The sequence below is a fragment of the Lolium perenne genome, chromosome 3 (genome assembly GCF_019359855.2).
Source record: "Lolium perenne isolate Kyuss_39 chromosome 3, Kyuss_2.0, whole genome shotgun sequence".
Taxonomy (NCBI): Eukaryota; Viridiplantae; Streptophyta; class Magnoliopsida; order Poales; family Poaceae; genus Lolium; species Lolium perenne.
In genome coordinates, this window is record NC_067246.2 from 222,545,710 (window position 1) to 222,567,931 (window position 22,222).

Genomic DNA, 22,222 nt, shown 5'->3' on the forward strand with positions numbered 1-22,222 from the left:
TTGCTAAGACTCGTCGTTTCGAAGCATCACGTGATGATCGGGTGTTATAGATTCTACGTGTGCTTACAACGGGTACAAGCCAGATTTGCACATACGAATACTAAGGTTAAACTTTACGAGCCTAGCATGTACAGACATGGTCTCGAAAATTCGTCATGATATGATGGATAAAATTATGAGTGAAATTGTTCATCATATTAAAAGGTTATTAATAGAGAAATCCGGAACACTTGTCATATGATGATCAACTTCAAAGTAAGAACCTCAAGGTTATTGGTATTTGACCAACAAACCTAGAAGTTATTGATGTTGAAGTGTTTTTCTGAATAATGAGGAAAGCTAAAAGAGAAACTGCAAAAGATATTTTGGCAAAAAGAAAGAAAAGACTAGAAAGTCTAGCTCAGGTGTATATAAATGATATACATGTTATGGTTGTATTCCTAGTTAGGTCACACTATGAAATTCTTGGGTATTAGTACTATATTGGTTAGTATGAAGTGTCATACAAAACAACACAATACAAGAATACAATGGCCTAAGTGACTGACAAGGAATATGATAGGAATACATGTCTGGAACAAAATAAAGTGTTATTATGTTCGTCGTTGGTATTCTATCTAGCCCTTAGAATTTATAATAAAGAACTTAATAATTGTTATTTTGCTCTGGTCAAATGAAAACAATGAGTTGTTCAAATTATGACATTACTCCATGGATGATGGATAAGTTATTATAAATCTTAATGGTGAAACGCACATACATAACACTGACGCTAAAATGCCATAAGGCAAATGATTTGAATTTCACTTATTTGTGGAACCGCTATTTAGGTCATGTTAGAAAGGAACGCATGAAGAAACTCCATGCAAATGGATTTCTGGAGTTATTTGATTTTTTGAATCATTTGGCGCTTGCAAATCTTTTCTAAAGAGAATGACTAAAATACCGTTCATAGGCCAAGAGTTGAACGGGCAACTAACTTAGTGAAAAATACATGATGATGTATGTGGTTCGCTGGGCATAGTTGTGTGCGGGAGATTCTTCTACTTCATGAAAACTTTCAACAATGAATTGAGTATATATATGTGGATATATTCAATAAGGAAGAAGTTTGAAACATTTGAATGGATTCAAATAAATTTCAGCATGAAGTAGAAATCATCGTAATAGAAAAGTCAAATATCTATGATTGGATCATGGTGAAAATATTTGAATTACGAGTTTTAGCGAACATCTAAGAGAGTCATGAAATTGTTCTACAACTCACATTTCTTGGAGCATCATAATGATGATATAATATCCGAGAGATGTATCCAAGCCTTGTTGGATTAATGATGAGATAAAATATTATGACGCCGTTATATTTTTGTGGATTATGCTTTAGTGACTACCGCTTTTACACTGAATAGAGCATCATCATGATCCGTAGAAATGACACCATACGAGTTATGGCATGGGTATAAACCCTAATAGTCCTTTCTTTAAATTTTGGTCTAAAAGTTAACAACCAAAATCGGATGAATGTCTTTGTTGGTTATCCCAAAGAATTGATTGGGAATTCTTTCCACTATGAAGTAAACAACAAAAGTGTTTGTTAAATGTTACTTGCTTATTTCCAAGAAATTGTTTTCTAGCGAAGTATTTGAGTGGGAGGACAATAGAACTTAATAAGGTTTATGAACCTGAGCATAATGATCAGAGTAGCGCAGCATCGGAAATTGGTTCCGGAAGCGACCATGACGAACATGGCTCCCATGACTACAAAGTGTTTTAGCCATGGAGATCGAAGTAGATATTGAACCTTGTAGGTATGGTTTACTTTGTGATCAAATAAATGATTTGTGAACAAAGGATTGATTTTGAACAATGATAAACCAACTACAAACAAAGAAGTTATGATGGGCCCTGACTCCGTTAAAATGGCCATGCGCCATGAAATCCATAATAGATGAATACTTTTTGAAAGTAAATGGATCTATAGACTTGGATGAAATATCCTTGAAGAAAGCTTGACTTGTCAAAAAATTGTTTACGACAAAGTTCAAAGAGTTGACTACGATAAGATTAGATCTTCCGTAGCAATGCTTATAGTCTATGTGGATTATTCTAGTAATCACTACATATTTCTTTTATGAGATATGCTAGTAGGATGGCAAAATACATTACTTATCAGAAGTATGTATTAAAGGTGTATACAAGATACAACCAAGAGTTTTGCTGATCCATGGAATACTAGATAGGTATACAAACTTCAATTGGATAAAGTGAGTATCGCGGAATTGGAATCTTCACCAGATGAAATAGTCAAAGAGTTTTTGATTTCATCAAGAGACGATGAAGAGGCTTGCGGGAGCGCTGAGACATATTTATAATACTTATGTAGATGACATATAGTTGGTTATAAATGATGTAATTATATACTTGATTAAAAGGTTTCATTGAGAAATTAACTTCAATGAAAGGATATAGACAGAAAAAAAATTTGTGTCAAGATCTATGAAGATAGATTAAAACACATAATATGTTTAAGTCAAAAGTACATTGAATAGATATTGAAATAGTTCAATATAGAAATATTAAGAAAATATTCTTGTCATGTTAAGTTTTAACAAGACTTGAGTGTATCTGACACTCAATGAGTAAAAACACATGAGTGATTATAGATCACGAATAATATGTACACAATCAGATGTCATGTGCTATAAAGTGTTATAAGCATATACCAGAATGATTCATATGATGATCATTGGACGACAGTAAGAATATTCTTGAGTACTTTAGAAGAACTAAGGATTTATATATAGTTTTGTATGGGGTAATAAATAAATCGCTGTAAAGTGTTGCACCGATATTAGTTTGATCACATATAAAAATAAAATACAAATCTCAAAATTAGGCTAAGTGTTGTTTAAAAGGTAGCACAATAAGCTAGAAGTTGTCTATGCTAGATTTAGAAGAGTTCTAAATATTGTGACGGATTCTACAAAAGAAGGCAGAGTATGTCATTGTTTTGACAATGACAAAGGATGTTAAGTCAAGAGGTTCTTTGAGAACTTGGTGTAGTTCCAACAGAGTCAGAACTTTGAAGCTATATTGTGTGTGACAATATTAGTGACATATTTCAAACCGCGGAATTAAGGTTCCACCAGAAGACCAAACATATTTAATGCTGACTCATTTGAAAATGAGTGATGCGTTGAGACGCAAATGAATTACAAAATACATACGTTTCTGAGTGTGTCAGATCCGTTGACTAAAACCTCTCCCGTGAGCAATACATGATAAAACACCAGAAGGCCAAGGTGTTATATCTTTACAAATGTAAACTAGATTATTGACTCTAGTGCAAGTGGGAGACTGTTGGAGATATGCCCAAGAGGCAATAATAAAATGGTTATTATAATATCTTTGAGTTTATGATAATGTTTACATACCATGCTATAATTGTATTAACCGAAACATTGATACATGTGTGTTATGTGAACAACAAGGAGTCCCTAGTAAGCCTCTTATATAACTAGCTTGTTGATTAATAGATGATCATCGTTTCATGATCATGAACATTGGATGTTATTAATAACAAGGTTATGTCATTATGTGAATGATATAATGGACACACCCAATTAAGCGTAGCATAAGATCACGTCATTAAGTTATTTGCTATAAGCTTTCGATACATAGTTACCTAGTCCTTATGACCATGAGATCATATAAATCACTTATACCGGAAAGGTACTTTGATTACATCAAACGCCACTGCGTAAATGGGTGGTTATAAAGATGGGATTAAGTATCCGGAAAGTATGAGTTGAGGCATATGGATCAACAGTGGGATTTGTCCATCCCGATGACGGATAGATATACTCTGGGCCCTCTCGGTGGAATGTCGTCTAATGTCTTGCAAGCATATGAATAAGTTCATAAGAGACCACATACCACGGTACGAGTAAAGAGTACTTGTCAGGAGACGAGGTTGAACAAGGTATAGAGTGATACCGAAGATCAAACCTCGGACAAGTAAAATATCGCGTGACAAAGGGAATTGGTATCGTGTGTGAATGGTTCATTCGATCACTAAAGTCATCGTTGAATATGTGGGAGCCATTATGGATCTCCAGATCCCGCTATTGGTTATTGGTCGGAGTGAGTACTCAACCATGTCCGCATAGTTCACGAACCGTAGGGTGACACACTTAAAGTTGGATGTTGAAATGGTAGAACTTGAATATGGAATGGAGTTCGAATATTTGTTCGGAGTCCCGGATGAGATCCCGGACATCACGAGGAGTTCCGAATGGTCCTAGAGAATAAGATTCATATATAGGAAGTCATATTCCAAGTTTGGAAATGATCCGGTGCATTTATGGCAGGTTCTAGAAGGTTCTAGAAAAGTCCGGAAGAAATCACCATGGAAAGTAGAGTCCCGGAGGGACTCCACCATGCATGACCAGCCAACCCTAAAGGGGAGGAGTCCAAAGTGGACTCCCCTAGGGTGGCCGGCCAACCCACCTCAAGGAAAGGTGGGAGTCCCACCTTGGGTAGGACTCCCTCCTTGAGTAGGTTTCCCACATATGGGAGGTTTTAGTGTTGGGGTCTTATTCGAAGACTTGGACTAGAACTCTTGGGGCTTCCACCTATATAATGAGGGGCATAGGAGAGGGGGCTGACCACTTCAAGCCTCAGCCTTGGCCGCACCCCTTAGAGGGCCGGCGCCCAACCCCCCTCTCCCCAAACCCTAGCGGTCTCTCTCCTCCACCACATCCCGCACGCTTAAGCGAAGCTCCGCCGTATTTCTCCACCACCACCGACACCACGCCGTCGTGCTGTCGGATTCAAGAGGAGCTACTACTTCCGCTGCCCGCTGGAACGGGGAGGTGGACGTCGTCTTCATCAACAACCGAACGTGTGACCGAGTACGGAGGTGCTGCCCGTTCGTGGCGCCGGAACCGATCGTGATCAAGATCTTCTACGCGCTTTTGCAAGTGGCAAGTGAACGTCTACCACAGCAACAAGAGCCTACTCTTGTAGGCTTTGGAATCTCTTCAAGGGTGAGACTCGATAAACCCCTCGTTGCTACCGTCTTCTAGATTGCATCTTGGCTTGGATTGCGTGTTCGCGGTAGGAAAATTTTTGTTTTCTATGCAACGTTATCCTACAGAGGTTTAGAACTATACCAAATCCTTCATGCCGATGCCGCTAAAGGGAACCCACCTCACGTGATCATACGCTGCCTGGAACTTGTTGCATTCCATTTGAATTGTTCCCCACCTCTTTTGGAGGGAGCACTCGTTGCGGTCGCTGTCAAATCGCTCCTCCCCGTACCGGTGATGCTCATGGAAGTAGTCATGGATCTAGTGCCAGAATGCTGTCCGCTTCTGCTCGGCACCTGTCAGTGGATCTTGCCCAATGGCCAACCACCCCTCGACGATCTTTTTGTCCTCTAGCTCTGTGTAGTTGCTAGTTCTTTTGCTAACTCGGCGACCTCGACCTTGTGCACTTGCGGCTTGTGTGAGCTCGTCAACGAACAACATCTCCTCGTCGACGAGTAAGATGGAGATGCCTGCATCGTGGTCGCTGCCTGCATAGATGGCGGCGCGCACTCACCTGACAAATCATCGAACAGGGTGCGGGCACTGGCCAACGCTCATGCGGGCAGCTGCCTGGGGCCCTTGGAGTGCGCCACCGGAGCATGGTTGAGGTCAGTGGATGAAGGCGACGACCCCGTGATGGACTCGCCCACCTCCGGTGACCCATCCTGTGGCGGGTACAAGTATCGCCCCACCGGCGCCATCATTTCGTGCGCTGGGTGGGTACCCAAACGGGGCAGTCGGTGGGGCTGTTAACCGGGGAGGAAGGGGCCGGGTCACGGACGAGGCGGAGCTTCCCGCTGAGGCTGAGCTGGCGCCCGGGACGGCCAGGTGCGCGAGTGCGGTGTGGCCGTAAAAGAGCATGGCATGCTCTTGCCTCCGTTTGGAGGAGTTGGAACTGCTCGGACGCCCTCTGTCGCTCCTCCAAGGCAGCGGCCTCCCTCTTCCGTTGTTTGAGCGCCCTACGCCGGTCGGCCCACTTCTTGCTCTTGATCGCCCTCTGCTCCACGACGAGCTCGAGCTTCGCCTTCTTCGTCTCCGCCGTGGGCTGCGCGACAACCGGAGCGTCCACGGCAGGAGCCTCCTCCACGAGAGGAGCGACAACGGCCGCGAGCTCGGCCTCGTCTCCGATGGTGGAGGTGGCGGCGGCAGCTTCGTCGACCATCTCTAGGTTATTTTGGGAGTGGAGTGGGTGTGTTTTGGGAGGCAGGCATGCGGGCTAGGGGAGGACAAGGGGAGGACGGGAGAGGGAAGCCCTCGTGTCCGCGGCCACGCAAACGAGGCCCAGATTTGGGCCGGCTTTGGGTCATCCCAGACGCCGCAACCATCCGTTTTAGGGATGCGTCCGCGCGCTGGGACACATTTTTGTCCGATTTAACCCATCCGGACGCGCGGGCGCGGGATGGGTCGCCCCGTGTTGGAGATGGCCTGAGAGCATCCCACTAGCGCCATTAGGAACCTTGGCCACTAGTATAGGGTAGCCCTGATAAATCCATGGTCCTCCTCGAGCAACAAAAGGTGAAGTCGCCTTCTGAAAACAATGTCACATGCAACCAGTTCTTACCCATCGGAGCAAAGTTCACTGCCGTGCGCAGATGTCATACACCATTAAAGTGATCAGTCATATCTTCTATGTTTGGCTTTCTGTGACTAACATACCTTCCAACCAGACGCCATCGCTATGCTTCCTCCGGCGGAGGTTCCTCCTCTTCTACTTCAAGCTCAATGACGTCGTCATCATCCATGTCCACTTTTCCCTCAAGAAGCTCATCCAGACTCTCCAGACCATCCCTTGCCGCAGCCTGCCAGTTGCTGCTTTTCGGTGCCTTGCAGATAGCCGTCGCCCTTCTTTCCCGTCTCCGTGCATACACAGCCAAGCCTCCTACTAGCAACTTCGGGTGGGTAGGTGCCTCATCGGCTCCCCCTTGATCACCCTTATTGCTAACAGAAGCCATCAGACGTGAACGCGATTGAAACTGATTTCGGCCGGGATCGTGAACGAACAGCAGGTTGTCAACAAAGACGCGGGGATTAGGGTTTTCCACCTGCCCCTCGATCGTTTTAAGGACCTCCCGATCCAGCTTGTCCTCATGCGATACATCTATCTATTCCGACTAACTCCGGCATCATGGTGGTGAATACCTGCAACATCCTGATGACCTCAACTACGTGATCCCCTCAATTTTGGCTTCCCACAGTATGGTGCGCGGCTATGGCAACTGGCACGCGCGGCTTCACGCACGGCTCAGCGACCATGGACGGCGCCGACGATGTTGCGGCCGAGCCTGCTGCGTCAAGGCCGGCGCCACGGCGAGCGTGGTACCAGCGATAAACTCATACAGCTAATCCCTTTCCAGAACTATGTAAGTGCTAATCCCCATTTTTCTTTATGCATCGGACTAGTACAATACTAGTTGCTTCCATACATGCTAGCACAAATCAAAGTTCCAGTTATAGGAATCAAAGTTCCAGTTATAGGAGATAGGTATAGTAGGGTGTAGTACACTGCCGTGAAGCTGAATCTAAGTCCTAATTTGTTTTACAAACCACAAACCAAGACTAGTACAAAAGTAGTAAGCAGAGGCAACTTCCAGATTATTTTCTTTCCAGACAAGACAGAACAAGTTAATCAATATGCATTATTACTACAGCGTTGTGAGATCTCAAGTTAAATCTAGCTTTACAGGTTTTAGTGAAGTAAGAAGATGAGACATTAGGCATGCTAGTAACAATCTCTGAATCAATCCACTCTTCTTTATTATCACATTTCAGAGCAGAGGAAGATGCTACATAAAAAGGTAAAAGCACAAGATGGCCGTGCTAGTACCTAATGAACCACTAGCAGGGATCAATCAATAAGGACATCTCCAACAGGGCCACGCATTTCCTAAATTATCCGCTTGCATCCGTTAATTTGTGTCGCCTGGCGGACGCGAAAATGACCGCTAGGCGCAAATTGTCCGTTTGCGTCGGGGGCAACCCTAGCGGTTCGACGCATTTTGGAGAAACTAACTAATTCTTGGAGAACAAACGCGAAAATAAGTTCAATTGATCATGACATGCTTTGTCGAATCGAACAAGTTCAAGCATATTTAACATATAAACTAGGAGAACAAACGCGAAAATAAACAAAGTTTAAACTAATTCTCGGCCTTCTTGTTAGAAGGCCCCACCTCGTCATCCTCACGGACGCGCCTCCTGCTTGTCACCTCCTCCGAAGAGGTACTGCCGGTCGACGCGTCCGACGAGTTTGAGTTCCCCTCCGACGAGTGGTCATTGGGGTCTTCCTCGTCGTCAGTGAACGGACGACGAGCCTCTGCCTGTGCCTGCGCCGTCGCCTGGGCCCTTGCCTCCTTCCTTGCCGCCGCCGCGTCGTCCGCCGCCTCCATCCATGCCCACCTTGCGTCGGAGTCCTCCTCCTCATCCTAGCCGTCGAGGCCAACAACGCTCCTCCTCCTCGCCCTCCGTCTGCGGGGAGCTAGGGTTGCTCGGCGTCGCAAACCTATCCCTCCAATGCCACCATCCCGACGGCTTCGCCTCGTTGTCGGTGTCCGATGGCAACGACAGGTTGCTCATGGTGGCTAGACGATGTTGCAATAATAGACATCTCTCGTCTGTCCTGCACAAGTGAGTATACCCATTTCGGTTCATCTCAAGCATGAACCCATGCATCCACCAGGCCCGCCAACGTTGCCTCTGACTCCCCTCCCTCGCGCAGAGCGTCGTTGGCCTGCCGCATCGCCGCCAGAGTGCGCTCCCGGAGCACCCTCCCGCCCTCCGAGTCCATCACCCACCTGACCTTCGCGGCAACCTCCTTGGCCTCCACGAGCTCCTTGTCGTACCCTTTCATCGCGACGGCCAGCCTCATCTCCTGCTCCAAGAACACCACGTTCATCTTCTGCTCCGCGTAGAGCGGCCACGCCAGCATTGGCACGCCCGCCATGATCGACTCGAGCACCGAGTTCCAGCCGCAGTGTGTCACGAAGCATCCCACCGCGTCGTGCGCCAGCACGTCGCGCTGCGGCGCCCACGACTTGACGACGAGCCCCCTGCCCTTGGTCCGGTCCAGGAAACCCTTGGGGAGGAGCGCGTCGAAGTCCGGCTCCGCTGGCTTCTCGAACTTGGTCTTCGCCGAGTCTTTCTCGCTGGGCGGGCTCCGCACGACCCACAGGAACCTCCGGCCGCTTGCCTCCAGCCCGGCCGCCACCTCCCTGGTCTGCTTGGCGCTGAAACGTCCGAGGCTGCCGAAGCAGAGGAACACCACGCTTGCTTTGGGCTGCGTGTCCAACCACGCAAGGCACTCGTCGCCGCGCTTCACGCCCACCTCCTCCGATTTGATCAGCGGCCCGATGCAGTAGATTGGAGGCGTCGAGAGACCGGGTGGTCTGCTTGGCCCAAATTGGAGGCACTCGTGGCGGTGCTTCACGCTCACGTCCTCCGACTTGATCAGCAGCTCGATGCTCTGAAGTAGGATCGCGCGTGAAGCTGTGGGTGCGAGTCTCCGTTTCGTCCGCTGCGTGTGTCACGTTCCTCGCTGCTACCGATCGGGCGAAACGGAGTCTCCATCGATGGAGAGTCACGCGTCCCACTTACAATACAATCAAGAAAAAAACAAAAATTGTGGCCAACGAAAGAAACCCTAACATCATCTCCCTCTCCGCTCCACACCAAACAGGCGGCGGCGGCGATCCTCTTTCGCCCATCCGACGCCGTCGCGGCGGCCTTGATCGCCGGCGCGCGCGTGCATCCGTGCGCGCCGCTCCGTCCACCTCGCCTGCCCGCGTCGCGTCGCGCGCGCCCCGGACCAGCTACCAGCCTACCACGACATGTTCCTTCGATCTGCCGGCGGTGGCCGCCAGATCCCCCCCGTCCTTGCGTGCTCATCCACCACGCCGCTCCGCCCACGAAGAACCGCACGGTGAGGAACCTCCCCTCTTCACTCTCTTTTCCCAAACCTACAACCCAACGAATCTGGTCTTGGTTAATTTGATTATAGTGATTGTTGCAGTTTAGCAGGTTCTTGCTCTGTTTCACTCTAGTCGATTTTATATGATCAATATGTGTTTTTGCATGCCTTGATTTTATAGGCACTGTTTGGTATGTTAGACATTAGTTCTCCTGCTGTCATTTGTGTATATGTAACCTAAGACCTTTTCATCATGCTGGTTACAATTCGATTTCCTTTGGAAGATTAGTATGTTGAGTTGCTGAAATACTAGTAGTATTGCCACATATATAGGTAATGACAGCATTACATTTTTGCGAAGTGTTATCTTTTTGTTACTTCTTCGAGTGATGTTGCAGCCTGTTCAGGTTGGGGCTGCCTCTGAGAAGAAGCAGCTTTATGGCCATGCATCCATACAAGCTGTGACCCACTTAAGTTTACTCACCATTTAGTTTGTGACACCTGATTGCCTCATTCGTGTTTTTTCTGTTCAATGTTATTTGCTGGAGAGAGAAATTAAGACAATGGGCTACACGACACATTTATCATGTCCTGGACGTTGATTATGTGATGTCAGTGCATGTTCCTTATATGCCTGCAGGAAAGCCTTTATTATATCTCACAGTTGTGGTGTTTTTGTGTGCATGAAGCAAGCCCCCAACCATGCTGCTGAAGGCCAAAGGACCTGACCCCTAACATCTCCCTCTCCGCTCCACACCAAACAGGCGGCGGCGATCCTCTTTCGCCCATCCGACGCCGTCGCGGCAGCCTTGATCTCCGTCGACCTTGCCTGCCTGCGTCGCGCGCGCCCCGGAGCAGCGCACGCAGCTAGCCAGCTACCAGCCTACAACGAAATGCTCCTTCTGCCGGCGGTGGCCGCCAGATCCCCGTCCTTGCGTGCTCATCCACCTCGCCGCTCCGCCCACGAAGAACCGCACGGTGAGGAACCTCCAATCTTCACTCTCTTTCCCCAAACCTAGCACCCAACGAATCGAATCAAACCCAGTTTGGCCGGACATTGTAGGAATTGGTCTCCTCTTTTTCGGTCGACTACCTCTTTCTTATCTACACTCATGCAACATTACAGGAATCAGTTGTCCCTGTTGACGCGACCTGTTATTCCTCTGTTTCGATATAGCTACTTACTCGCGAGTTCCTTCTATGTACAATGCGCTACACTGCTGCTAGCTTTATTATACACCGCCATGTGCCAACAAAAAGATAGAGAGAGAGTGAACTATATTGCTCTGCCCATTTCGGTTCCGAGTTAGTGGAAATCTCTTCCACCCAATGTACTTCGACCACACTGGTTTAGGGGTTTGAACCATGCTTCAAATGTTTGCTGCTAACATATAATAATTCGACCTTCTCAAATTTCATAATCATCATTCTAAACCTTTACAATGCTTGTAATAATCATGTAGCTGCAACTATGCTTGTGGTGAGGTCGCACATCTTGAGCCTTTTTTTTTAATCTAACCGCAACTATAAGCTTCCCAGTTTTTACACTACATATGAGCTGATCCAATTTTGCCCAGGCTACGCTCCTGTTCCGGTGGTGTCCTGCTTGTTGTGGTGTTGCTGATGGCACTGCCAGCTTCCGTGAAGCCGAGCTGCTGACCCTGTTTTCTTAAACTGGGAACTTTCCTACATCACCGAGCCCCCCATCGGAAGGTCTCTCTCTCTCTCTCTGGACAGCGCCATATCTGCTTGTGTCAAAATGAATTTCATTTTGTTTACTACCTTGCTGTCATGGTTTTAAAAGCGTCGCCTAGGCGTCGCCTAAGCGACGCTTAAGCGTCAGAGCGCTCCAGGAGGTCAAGGCGTCGACGTCGCCTTCGTTTCCTGTCCAAGGCGTCCAGAGGCGTCTCTGAGGCGTCCAGAGGCGTCGCCTAGGCGCAAAAATCTCCGCCTTCCTCGCTTCTGGACGCCTCGGTCAGGTCGAGCGGGAAACTGCGATGGCGGGAGGGAAAACTGAAATTGGCGGTCATGGGAGGGAAATTGGGGGCCAGGGATGGGGAAAGAGAGGGAAGAGAGAGAGGGGAACATGCCAGGGGAATCGATTGGGAGAGAAGAGAGAGGAGGGAGCTCCTCTCACGCGGCCTCCCCAGCTCCGGCCAAGCTTGTGGCTGCCTCTCCGCCCGGCCTCCTCCTCCTCCTCCTTGCCCCATGGAGACGGGAGAGGCGGCGGTCGCTGCGACGGGAGAGCCGGCGGTCAGCGACGGGAGAGCCAGGAGAGCCGGCGGCGCTAACAGTGGAGGACGACGTGCTCGTGTGCGCTGTTCCTGGGATCGCTAGGGTTAGGCTTTAGATAGTTAGTTGGGTTTTTTGGGCTGAAAGGGGCTTTTGGGCTGAAAGAGGACGACGTCTTGGACAGGAAACGAAGGCGACGTCGACAGGAAACGAAGGCTTCAACTTCCAGCTTCAACTTCAACAGAGGCGTCGCCTTGCAACGCGCCTTAGGCGCCTATGCGTCCAGGCGCCCCCCCATCGCCTTGGGACGCCTTGGCGCCTTTAAAACCATGCTTGCTGTGATGTAAAGGTGCTCCATCTCTGATCAATATCCAGGCGTGTTCTGGTTGCATCATATGTGTTTTTGCATGTCTTGATTGGTCTGATACGTTAGACACTGGTCTTGGTTAATTTGATTCTAGTGATTGTTGCAGTTTAGCAGGTTCTTGTACGTACAATGTGGTACAATGCTGCTAGGTTTATACACCACCATGTGCGGAAAAAAATGAGACCTAGCTATATTGCTCAGCCCATTTCTGTTTCGATTGAGTGGCATTCTTCCACCCAAGGCATTTCGAGCACACTGATTTAGGGGATTTAACCATGGTTCAAATGTTTGCTGCTAACATATAATATTCGACCTTCTCAAATTTCATAATGATTCAAAACCTTTACCGTGCTTGTAATAATCATGTAACTGCAATTATGCTTGTCGCGGGGTCACACGTCAGCACGCTTTTCATGGTACTGCAGTTATACGCTTCCGAGTTTATATACCACATCGGAGCTGATTCAGTTTTGCCCAGGTTACGCTCCTGTTCTTGTCGTGGTGCTGCTGTCCGCCGGACCTCCTAATGGCACTGCCAGCGTCTGTGTTGCTGAGTTTTGCCCCTGTTTTCTTCTACTAGGACGACTCGTACAGCACTGCGACCCCCACTGGAAGGTCCCTCCTCTCTCAGCTACTATTTTTTTTCTTGACTGTGCCATGTATGCTTTCAGTTTTGCATACTACAATGCTGGGATGTAAAGATATTCCATCTCCGACTCATATGCAAGCGTGTTCTGGCTGCATCATATGTTGATTTGATATGATAGTAAGTTATCTTTCAGCCTTCACACGTAGAGTTTGAGTTGCCATTGTACTTGTCTGTTCAGTCATGAGCTGTTCTAAATTTTCTGCATTTACTTGGTCCTCAATTGCTCTCTGAAGAAGCTTACAATTTTCTCATGCAGTGTGGCCCATGCTTATATTTTCATATGCTGCTGGACCCAACAGTTGAAGGACCCCTCTTTGGTTCTTTTTCTTGTAAGCATCTAAATTTGACAATTTGTAGCACCTCACATGTACTGTTTAGGCATTTGCCTTGCTGTTCCTTTGTGTTCTCCATTACTAAGACTCTGATCTGTTTGTTTGATCGTTGGGTGGCAAGGTTTAACTGGAGCACATTCTGGTGTTGTGGTTGTGCCCAAAGGTGGTGCTGCTATTCCCCGGAGCTCCTGATGGCGCTGCTAGCGTTCGTGAAGCCGAGCTGCCCCTGTTTTCTTACATCACCACGTCACTCATCGGAAGGTCTCTCTCTCTCTCTCTCTCTCTCTCTCTATGGACTGCGCCATGTATGCTTTTGTCGAAATGAGGTTCTATCTTTCTGTGATGTATAGGTGCATGCCTTGATTGGTCTGGTACATTAGACACTTCTCTTGGTTAATTTGATTCTAGTGTTGTTGCAGTTTAGCAGGTTCTTGCTCTATTCTGCTCTACGAAGTACTCCCTCCGATCCGGAAAAAGTGTCTGGCGGTTAATACAAATACATTTTACAAAAAAACCCTTGTAAAATCAGAAAAACGTGGATCCTCTGCTGGTTAAGTGGTTATCGAGTTTGTCGGTGAGAGACGGCGACCATCCTACTGAGGGAGGAGTGAGGAGGGGTGTCCAGGTCCGGCGCGGGCCGCGGCGCCGGCGAGGCCTAGCCACAGCCATTCCTCCTCCAGCCTCGTTGCCCTTGACGTGTTGCAGTTGCAGGAACCTGAGCCGCCAGAGATTCGTCGACAGAACTGAGGCGCGGGGAAGGAAGGTCTGCCGGCGACGGTGGAGGTCTTGGGCGGCCCACGAGGAAGGGCGGGGATGGGGCAGGTCGGCCGGATTGGAGTTAGATCTTGTTGGGGTGGATGTACAGAGAGATAGAGAGATTGGGGAACGAGAACGAAGGAGATGGCTGGGTCGCGTGCGTCTCCTACTCTCTTCGCTTTTTTTTCCAACCATCTGGTGAGAGAAGAGGATAAGGTGTACCGCGGGTTGAGGAAAAATGAAACACGAGGTTGTTTTTGAAAACTGTCCAATCCGACTCTTTTTTGGGATCGGAGGGAGTAGTTGATTTGGTATGATTGGCTACTCTTGTGGTTTTATTTATGCATAAAATCATTGACAGGTTGAACTGATCAATTGATAGCATAATATTGATGATTCGCTCCTTAGTCATTGGTAGGGTTTCAGTTAGTTGATGGTCATTTTGCTCCATCTTGACTGCATGTTGATCATGTGCTTGCCTATATGGCCCTGTTCAGTATGTTAGACATTAGTTCTACTGCTGTCATTTGTGTCTATGCAACCTGAGACCTTTTCCTCATGCTGGTTACAGTTCAATTTCCTTTGGAAGTTTAGTTTGCTGAGTGGCTGAAATATGTGCTAGTATTACTGCCACATATATAGGTAATGACATCATTTCATTTTTGCAAAGTGTTTACTTTTTTGGTACTTCTTCAACTGATGTTGCAGCCTGTTTGTTATTTGTAAGATTCAGCATGCTGTTATGCATCGCCTAAACAACATAGTTGGTTCAGGTTTGAGCTGCCTCTGAGAAGATGCAGCTTTGTGGCCATGCATCCATACAAGCTGTGACCCACTTAAATTTACTCACCATTTAGTTTGTCACAACGGAGTGCCTCATTCGTGTTTTTGCTGTGCAATGTTATTTGCTTGAGAGAGAAATTGAGACAATGGGCTACACCACACATTTATCATGACCTGGACGTTGATTATGTGATGTCATAGGTTCAACATTAGTGTGCATGTTCCTTCTTTGCCTGCAGTCAAGCCTTTGTTATATCTCATAGTTGTGGTGTTTTTGTGTGCACGAAGCAAGCCCCCAAGCATGTTGCTGAAGGCCAAAGGAGTTGACCTTGAGGCTTCCGCTAGCATCGTGGTGAGGGCTGAGGAGATCGATGAATGCGAAGATGAAGTGGCTGTTGTCACCAACATGGTATGAACCATCTCATCTCCTGGGAATAGCAGCATTGTTCTTTTCCCTCTATATGCCTTGTACCTACCTTCCTATATGCTGGTAATAAGAAGGATCCGCTGCTGCTGCAGATGCTAGGGTCGTGACCGCGGGGACATGCAAAATGGAGGAGAAGCAGATAGATAGATGACCTGGGCAGGCGATAAGCTGACGGTGATGGAAGTCGGGCTTGTGCAATGTGTGAGCTGCCAAAGGTTTCAGATTCGATTGAATCTTGTAGTGCAGCAAGCATGTGTTGTATGTAACCTAAGAGTCGATTTTGGAAACTTTGGTCGATGTTCATTGTGTAGTGTCGTGGGATATCTGTTTGGTTTTAGGTGTCTGTTATTATTTTGAATGTCACGTTAAGGTGTGCTGTTTGCACTTTGGACGTCGTTTTTGAGATTTATATATTGTTTGATTGACGTGTGATCTGGATGTCCGAGAAAAAGCAATGGCCACGCCAAAGCTTCGAGTTTTTATCTACGTGTTTGGAAGGAATTGGCTTTCGCGTGTGTCTCGCGTCCATCCTATTTATTGACGTGTCGGTGCAATCCGGAAGCGGAAACGGCTCGTTGAACAAGAAAAAGGAGCAGCTCGCCCGCCGGGTAATTAATCCATCTGTTAGAAATGCAAAATGAAATCGGTCCATGCATCGTGGATTAGTTAATTTCCTTGGGCTAGGTAAACCCAACGAGAGCGTCGCCAAGGAAGGAATCCTTCCCATGTTTCGGAGAAAAAGAAACAACGACAATCACGGCGCGCAGGTGCATTAATTCGCGTACGCAAAAATAAGATAATCGCCACGAAATTAAAGCCGCCCCCGCTAGCTCCCTTCATTCCGTTTTTTTCTCCCTTAGAATCAAATCAGAGGAAATACTAATGGATACGTCTAGCGGGTGGCCGCATGCTCGTTTGTAATGTGGAGCATACCCTCTATATTAGGAAAGTTTTATCCCCTCTGATAAAAACGGAAAGATTCCATAATTAATTAGTTGGTTCCCACGTGTTGAAACCCTTTTTCTTTCCTAAACGTGCATGCAACGAGTAGCCAGCTAGATATTGTAGATCTATTTTAAAAAGCTATAACTTTTAAACTATGTATCGAAATTATTATTCACTTTCATATTTAGAATCGTCAGGACAAGATCTTGAAAACTAGATCTCGCTTGCATATATTTTGACAAAAACTTAGGTGAGCGACTAAGTAATTTTCGTACGCGACAAAAAAAATTATGTCGGGCATTGTCAACACTAGAGTTGCACACTAAGGTACCAAAGTTATTATGTCGGACACCAAAAATGTGCCGCAAGCACCAAAGTTGCTCTAGCCGGCAGCAAAGTTGCTCCGTCGGGTTCCGAAGTTGCTATGCTGGGTAGCAAAGTTGCTCCATCGGGTTTCAAAGTTGCTTCGTCTGGTTCGGTGGCTTCATAATAGTGGTACCAGCGGCTTCTCCCCCTCTTTGGCCGCTCTGGCACAGGTGGCTGCTCCCCGAAATCGTGAGCACCAAATTTGTTCTGACGGGAACCATAATTGCACCGTCAGGCATCAAAGTTGCGCTATTAGGCACCATAATTGCACCATTAGGCACTAAAGTTGCTCTTTTGGGCACCAAAATTGCGCCGGCAAGCAACAAAGTTACTCTGACACCCAACGTTGCTCTTTAGGGCACCATTAATTGCGCTATAAGCCAACAAAATTATATCGCTGCTATGTCGGATACAAAAATTGCCTCGTCATGCACCAAAGAACCAAAGTTGCTTGGTCGCGCATGATAGTTGCTGTGTTGGCACCAAAGTTGTTGTGTTGGCACCAAAGTTGTGCCCCGAGGCATCAAAAGTTGCTTTGTTGACACCAAAGTTGCTTCCTCACAGATTGAAATTGTTCCAATGGACATTAAAATTGTTGGTGGGCACCAAGGTTGTGCCTTCGTGTACAAAAAATTGTACATATTCGTTGCACACAAAAGTTTCTTAGCCGAACACCAAAGTTGTTTTGTTACACAACAAAGTTGCTCTGTCGCGCATCAAAGTTGCTCGTTAAAAAAATTCGTCAAAACATATGAAAATGTGGTCTAGTTTCGAAACTCTGGTCGTGGGGATTCTAGAAGTGAAAATGGATTGTAATTTCACGCACGATTTAAAAGTTACAGCTTTTTAAAAAATAACACGTGATATTAAGCTAGCCTACCATTTCTTTTAAGCTGGACCCACGGAGCTGTCATGTAGTGCGTCCCCCTTGAACTTTGGTTTGGCACGCGCCCGTCCGGAAGAATTCAGAAATACTAATACTACTACCTAACAAATTACCCCCGCTAGCTCGATCACTTTCAGGGCGGCGCCCAGAAGATCAAATAGCTCGATCATTTGTTCCCTAGCTAACATCATACACCCGGTCTCGATCGGAGAAGTCCATCAGTTTGAAGCTAGCATCATACACTTTCTTCTTTTGAAAAATGAAACTTGGTATTCACGTGGGTGGCCGTACCGATCATATGCTAGCTAGTAAATGTGGTTGGGTTCCCTACGAAAATCAGTCAACCTATATATGGCTGCTTCCTTATACACGTGCATATGCTCCTAGCACTAAACCAACACGCTACTTTGGCACCTGCGGCATGGAGTGCATGCGCCTACTACACGTAAGAGCATCTCCAACATGCGCCTAAAACAACCACGTATTGTTTAATTAATTTATAACGTCTTTTTTTTGGCAGTTTTACACGCGCAGAAGGTGTTCACTTCACCGGGCGCCTAGCTAGATGTATCGCTCCCGGAAAGGAGCGCTTCACCAGATGTTGGTGCCTCCACAAACACCAAAAAACAACAAACAAAGAATAATGAATTTCAAACATAACCATAGAAAACATCAATAAAATAATTTAGTTACTATTACAACACAAATAAATACTCCATCCAACTCATATTACTTACCATTAATATGAATGTATCTAGAACTAAAATGTATCTAGATACATCTATACTAGAATCAACTAATATGGATCAGAAGGAGTAGTTTATTATCAATACAACTTATAGTTCATCAACAATACAACAGATAGATCATGAACAATACAACATATAGTTTTTAAACAATACAACAAACATGCATATGAGATGAAACATACTATTGTTATTATTGCTGGCCATTCAACGCCCACCACGAAAATACAACAAATATGCTTCAACAAGTTGATGCTCATCTGAAAACAACGAGGAAAATAGCTCTTCGGAAATGTTAGATTGTCAACAAATAGCTCTGCATCAACTTGTTGTGCCATTCTATCCTTTCCCGCCACAACTCCTGTCAACTGAAAAGAGAACCACCATACTTTGCCTTTTTACGTGCATATCCTACATTATAGACATATCTTTTTCTTGAAGATCCCATTCATCATCGGATTAATTGTACGACGAACTCATCTAGAAACAACGAAAAATCGGAGTACATTCAACAACCTAACGAGAACGCTGAAATTTGAAGGGAAGGTCGATAGCACACCATACATTCGAGTAACTTGTGGGCGTAGTATTGGTGGAGGTGATGCGGCGCGTGGTAGGAGGCGTCGGCGGCAGCGAATCAGCCTCCGAGACGTCGCACTCAACTTGAAATGGGGAAGCGGCGATGACAGTGATTCGGCGTCGGCACGGCGGCGAGATTCGACCTCGTCGCAGTGTGGGCGGCGGGATTCCGTGCGGCGGGGTCACCGGAGAGGAGGGGCGGACGAATCAGTGCCGGCGGGAGTGCGCGGGAGAGGAAAAGCTTGACTGTTGAGTTTCGCGCACGTCGCTACGTTTTGCCGCGCGCTGAAATGAATGCACCAAATATGCCACGCGCAATGGCACAATATCGCTAGGTTTGAATTTTCTAACGAATTTTCTAACGCCCTAACATGTCTCGATTTCTCTTATTTTTCCTCGCTGATGTTTCAAGCTTGAGCCTTTCTAGAGCACCAATATCTATTTTGCACAAAATTGATAGACGAGCTACATGCTACATGTAGAAATTGTGTACTGTGCTGGCGCTTCTCTTAGATAGATACCGACATCCGAAAAATATTAACGGCCGTTTGCTCCACAGCGAAGCACGGGCATTCCGCTAGTGCCTAGTAAATGGGGTTGGGTTGCTAGGTGTCTGCTTGATTATACACGTGCCTATACTCGTAGCACTAAACCAACACACTTACACGCTACTTTGGCGCCTGCGACAGTGTGCGACATGGAGTGCATGCGCTACTACACGTAAGGCCAGCTAATTACTCCATCTAATCCATGCAATGCTAATTACTCCGTCTAATCCATGCATGCACACGTTGCTCCACGTGCTCTCTCGTGTGATTCGTAGGGCCTAATCGGGCTAGGAAATTATTAAGCCCCCACGGTTAGGGAGAACTGTTTCGCTCCGCGTCGCTCCCCGCGGGCGGCCGGGCGAACCCTAACCTCACCCCGCGCCCCGCCCTCCTCCTCCTCTCCTCCCCGCCGCCGCCGGCGCGCCGCCGGGCAAAGCCCGCGTGGTGCCGGCGGCGGCGGGTTTCCTCACCCGCGCGCGCGGCTCTGCGCGGGGCGATTGCGGCCGGCGGCGGTGCGCTTCGGGGCATCCGGGATTCGGTCCGGCGACGACGGCAAGGCATGGCGGCGGCGGCTCATGGCGAAGGAGGTGGCGGCGCAGCGCGGCGACGGAGGGCAGCTTTGGCGACGCGGCGCAGGACGGGGCAGGCGGGCCCCGATGCGGGCCTGGTGGTCACTGACCATGGCCAGGCGGGCCTGGGCAGGGCCACCGCCGGCGGGGCACCCTCCGGGCTGCACTGCGGCCGGATCTAGGTCTGGGCCAGGCGGGTCCAGATCTGGCGGCCCGGGCAGCTCTGCGTTCGTCCCCGATCTTGCTCGGGCGAGGCGTCGGATGTTCTTGCCGGCGTTCAAAGGCGAGTTCTTGGATGCCGACAAAGTGACGGGCTTGATCGGCGGCGTGGTGGCGTCGGTTATGGTGCAACTATGTCCCCGGGCGTTGCGGCGGGGGTGCTCCTTTGCGGCGGTGTGCGGCCTCGGTCGGGGGCCGTCTTGCGAGGAGTGAGGTCGCGGTGACGCCGCTCTTGGCATCTGCCTAACACATGGTGGTCTGCCGGTGGCGGCATGGGTAGGCTCGACACGGAGCTGCGGTTGGATGGCATCGGCGACGTGGGCATAGCGGCGCGGTAGCACGTCTAATGGGGCTGTTCCGGGCCTCGACAGGCGGTCGGGCCTGATCTAGGCCTAATTGGTAGTGCTACCACGTCCGGACGGTGGGCACCTTGTGTGCCGAGGGCGGATCCTCCCTAACTAGCGCTGGCCCTGGTGACTCGTTAGCTATGGTGTTGGCCTACTGTCCAATCCGTCGGCGTTGCCGCGTGGTGGCTAGGTCATGGGCTCGAGCTCGTGGGATGCGGGGGCGGCGGCCCCGGAAGGCGGATCGCACGGTTGGCTCTACGGCGGGCAACGTTGCGGTGGTGGTGGTCCCACTCTTCGGTCATGCGGATGGCGTGGAGCGGACGATGGGTGTTCCTGGGGTTGACGGCGCTTCGGCTTTGGTAGCTCCCAGATCTTGTTTCGGAAACCTACCTCGGTGGCTACGGGCGGCTAAGTTCTCCGGGCGTGGTGTGAGGATGCTTTCGGGCGAAAGCTCAGCGCCTCGGCGCCGGCTGACGGCGATGCTGCGGGTGTCGCAACCCTCTTGGGGCGTCGTTGTGGGCATCCTCCCTGCGGGACGGCTCCGGGTGAAAACCTAGACCTTGCGGTCTCGACGGCGGCGGCGTAATGCGTCGTTACCCTCTTGGGGGCGTTGTTGTGGAGCTCCGTTGCAACTCGGGCCGGTCTCAATGTCGCCGCAAGTTTTGGTTTTCGTGTTCTTTTTTGTTTATTCTTGATCTGCTTTGTAAGAGGTTCTCCTCACCACCTTGTATCGGTTCGGCCGTTGCGGCTTTATTTATAAAGCGGGCGAAAGCCTATTTCGAGGAGGAGCCCCCACGGTTAGCAACGATCAATTTCCATCCGTAATTTTAGGGCTTGTCTGATTCAAAGAAATGCTATACTGTACATGACATTTGAATCCCATGTTGTATGAACCAGATGTCCAGATCGAAAAGAAGGAGAACAAGCCATGAACCACTGGTGGAAAAAGGGCCTTTGGTCGCGGTTCGCAACTGCCATTAGTCGCGGTTGCGCACCCGCGACCACTTAAGCGCGACTAAAGCCCGCCCCCTTTAGTCGCGGTTGCTTACGAACCGCGACTAAAGGCCCGTCCACGTGGGCGCCGGGCGACCGTCGGGCGGAGGATCTTTAGTCGCGGTTCTTCGGCCAACCGCGACTAAAGGCCGCCGGAGTTTTTGGGTTTTAGGCCCCCCCTAAACCTGCCCCCCCCCCCCCAACCATGTTTTCTGTTTAATTTGTATTGTTTTATTTCTTTTGTGCTTTATTGTAATTTTGAAGGAGTTTCACATATTCTACGGTACTACATATTTACATGCATATGAATGTACAATTTCAAACAAATTTGAAATTAGAACCAAAAAGAATTCAAGAGGAATATACAATATATATTCAATATCATCGGATGACCATATACAAGTTTGAACAAGTTTCCATGCATAATTTAATGCATGTATAGTTCTACGTCCTCGCAATGGTGTTCTCCTTTAGGATCGAGGACT

The 22,222-nt window shown here is 48.1% G+C and overlaps 2 protein-coding genes across 8 annotated transcripts; one reads left to right on the forward strand and one right to left on the reverse strand.

Annotated features, from left to right (window-relative positions):
• Positions 1–8,016: 8,016 nt before the first annotated feature.
• Positions 8,017–9,546, reverse strand: LOC127343473 (UDP-glycosyltransferase 1-like; the record flags this gene model as incomplete). The annotated part of the gene is made up of 1 exon (XM_051369613.2): positions 8,017–9,546. A coding segment is annotated over one exon (807 nt), but the record flags the coding sequence as incomplete, so codon positions are not given.
• A 22-nt stretch (positions 9,547–9,568) lies between these two features.
• Positions 9,569–15,971, forward strand: LOC139838547 (uncharacterized). Of its 7 annotated transcripts, XR_011755740.1 has the most exons (8): positions 9,592–10,005; positions 10,683–10,971; positions 11,571–11,706; positions 13,071–13,358; positions 13,498–13,570; positions 13,695–13,834; positions 15,401–15,521; positions 15,632–15,971. XR_011755740.1 is itself a non-coding variant. In XM_071828352.1 (7 exons), exons 2-5 carry the CDS (start codon positions 10,887–10,889, stop codon positions 13,763–13,765), a joined length of 366 nt encoding a protein of 121 aa, XP_071684453.1. In that variant the 5' UTR covers positions 9,569–10,005; positions 10,683–10,886; the 3' UTR covers positions 13,766–13,834; positions 15,401–15,521; positions 15,632–15,971. The 7 variants fall into 7 exon arrangements, 4 of the variants coding, with proteins under 4 accessions (XP_071684453.1, XP_071684454.1, XP_071684455.1 ...); XM_071828352.1 differs by lacking the exon at positions 11,571–11,706 and having other exon boundaries at positions 9,569–10,005; positions 13,071–13,207; XM_071828353.1 differs by lacking the exon at positions 11,571–11,706 and having other exon boundaries at positions 9,569–10,005; positions 13,071–13,207; positions 15,405–15,521.
• The last annotated feature ends 6,251 nt before the right edge of the window (positions 15,972–22,222 follow it).

Excerpts from the sequence above, each read along its gene's own strand:
- LOC139838547 (XM_071828352.1), top strand. The coding sequence starts at position 10,887 with ATGCTCCTTCTGCCGGCGGTGGCCGCCAGATCCCCGTCCTTGCGTGCT. Across the intron at positions 13,208-13,497 it reads ACTGCGACCCCCACTGGAAG|TGTGGCCCATGCTTATATTT; the intron begins GTCCCTCCTCTC and ends TTTCTCATGCAG. Across the intron at positions 13,571-13,694 it reads CCTCTTTGGTTCTTTTTCTT|GTTTAACTGGAGCACATTCT; the intron begins GTAAGCATCTAA and ends TTGGGTGGCAAG.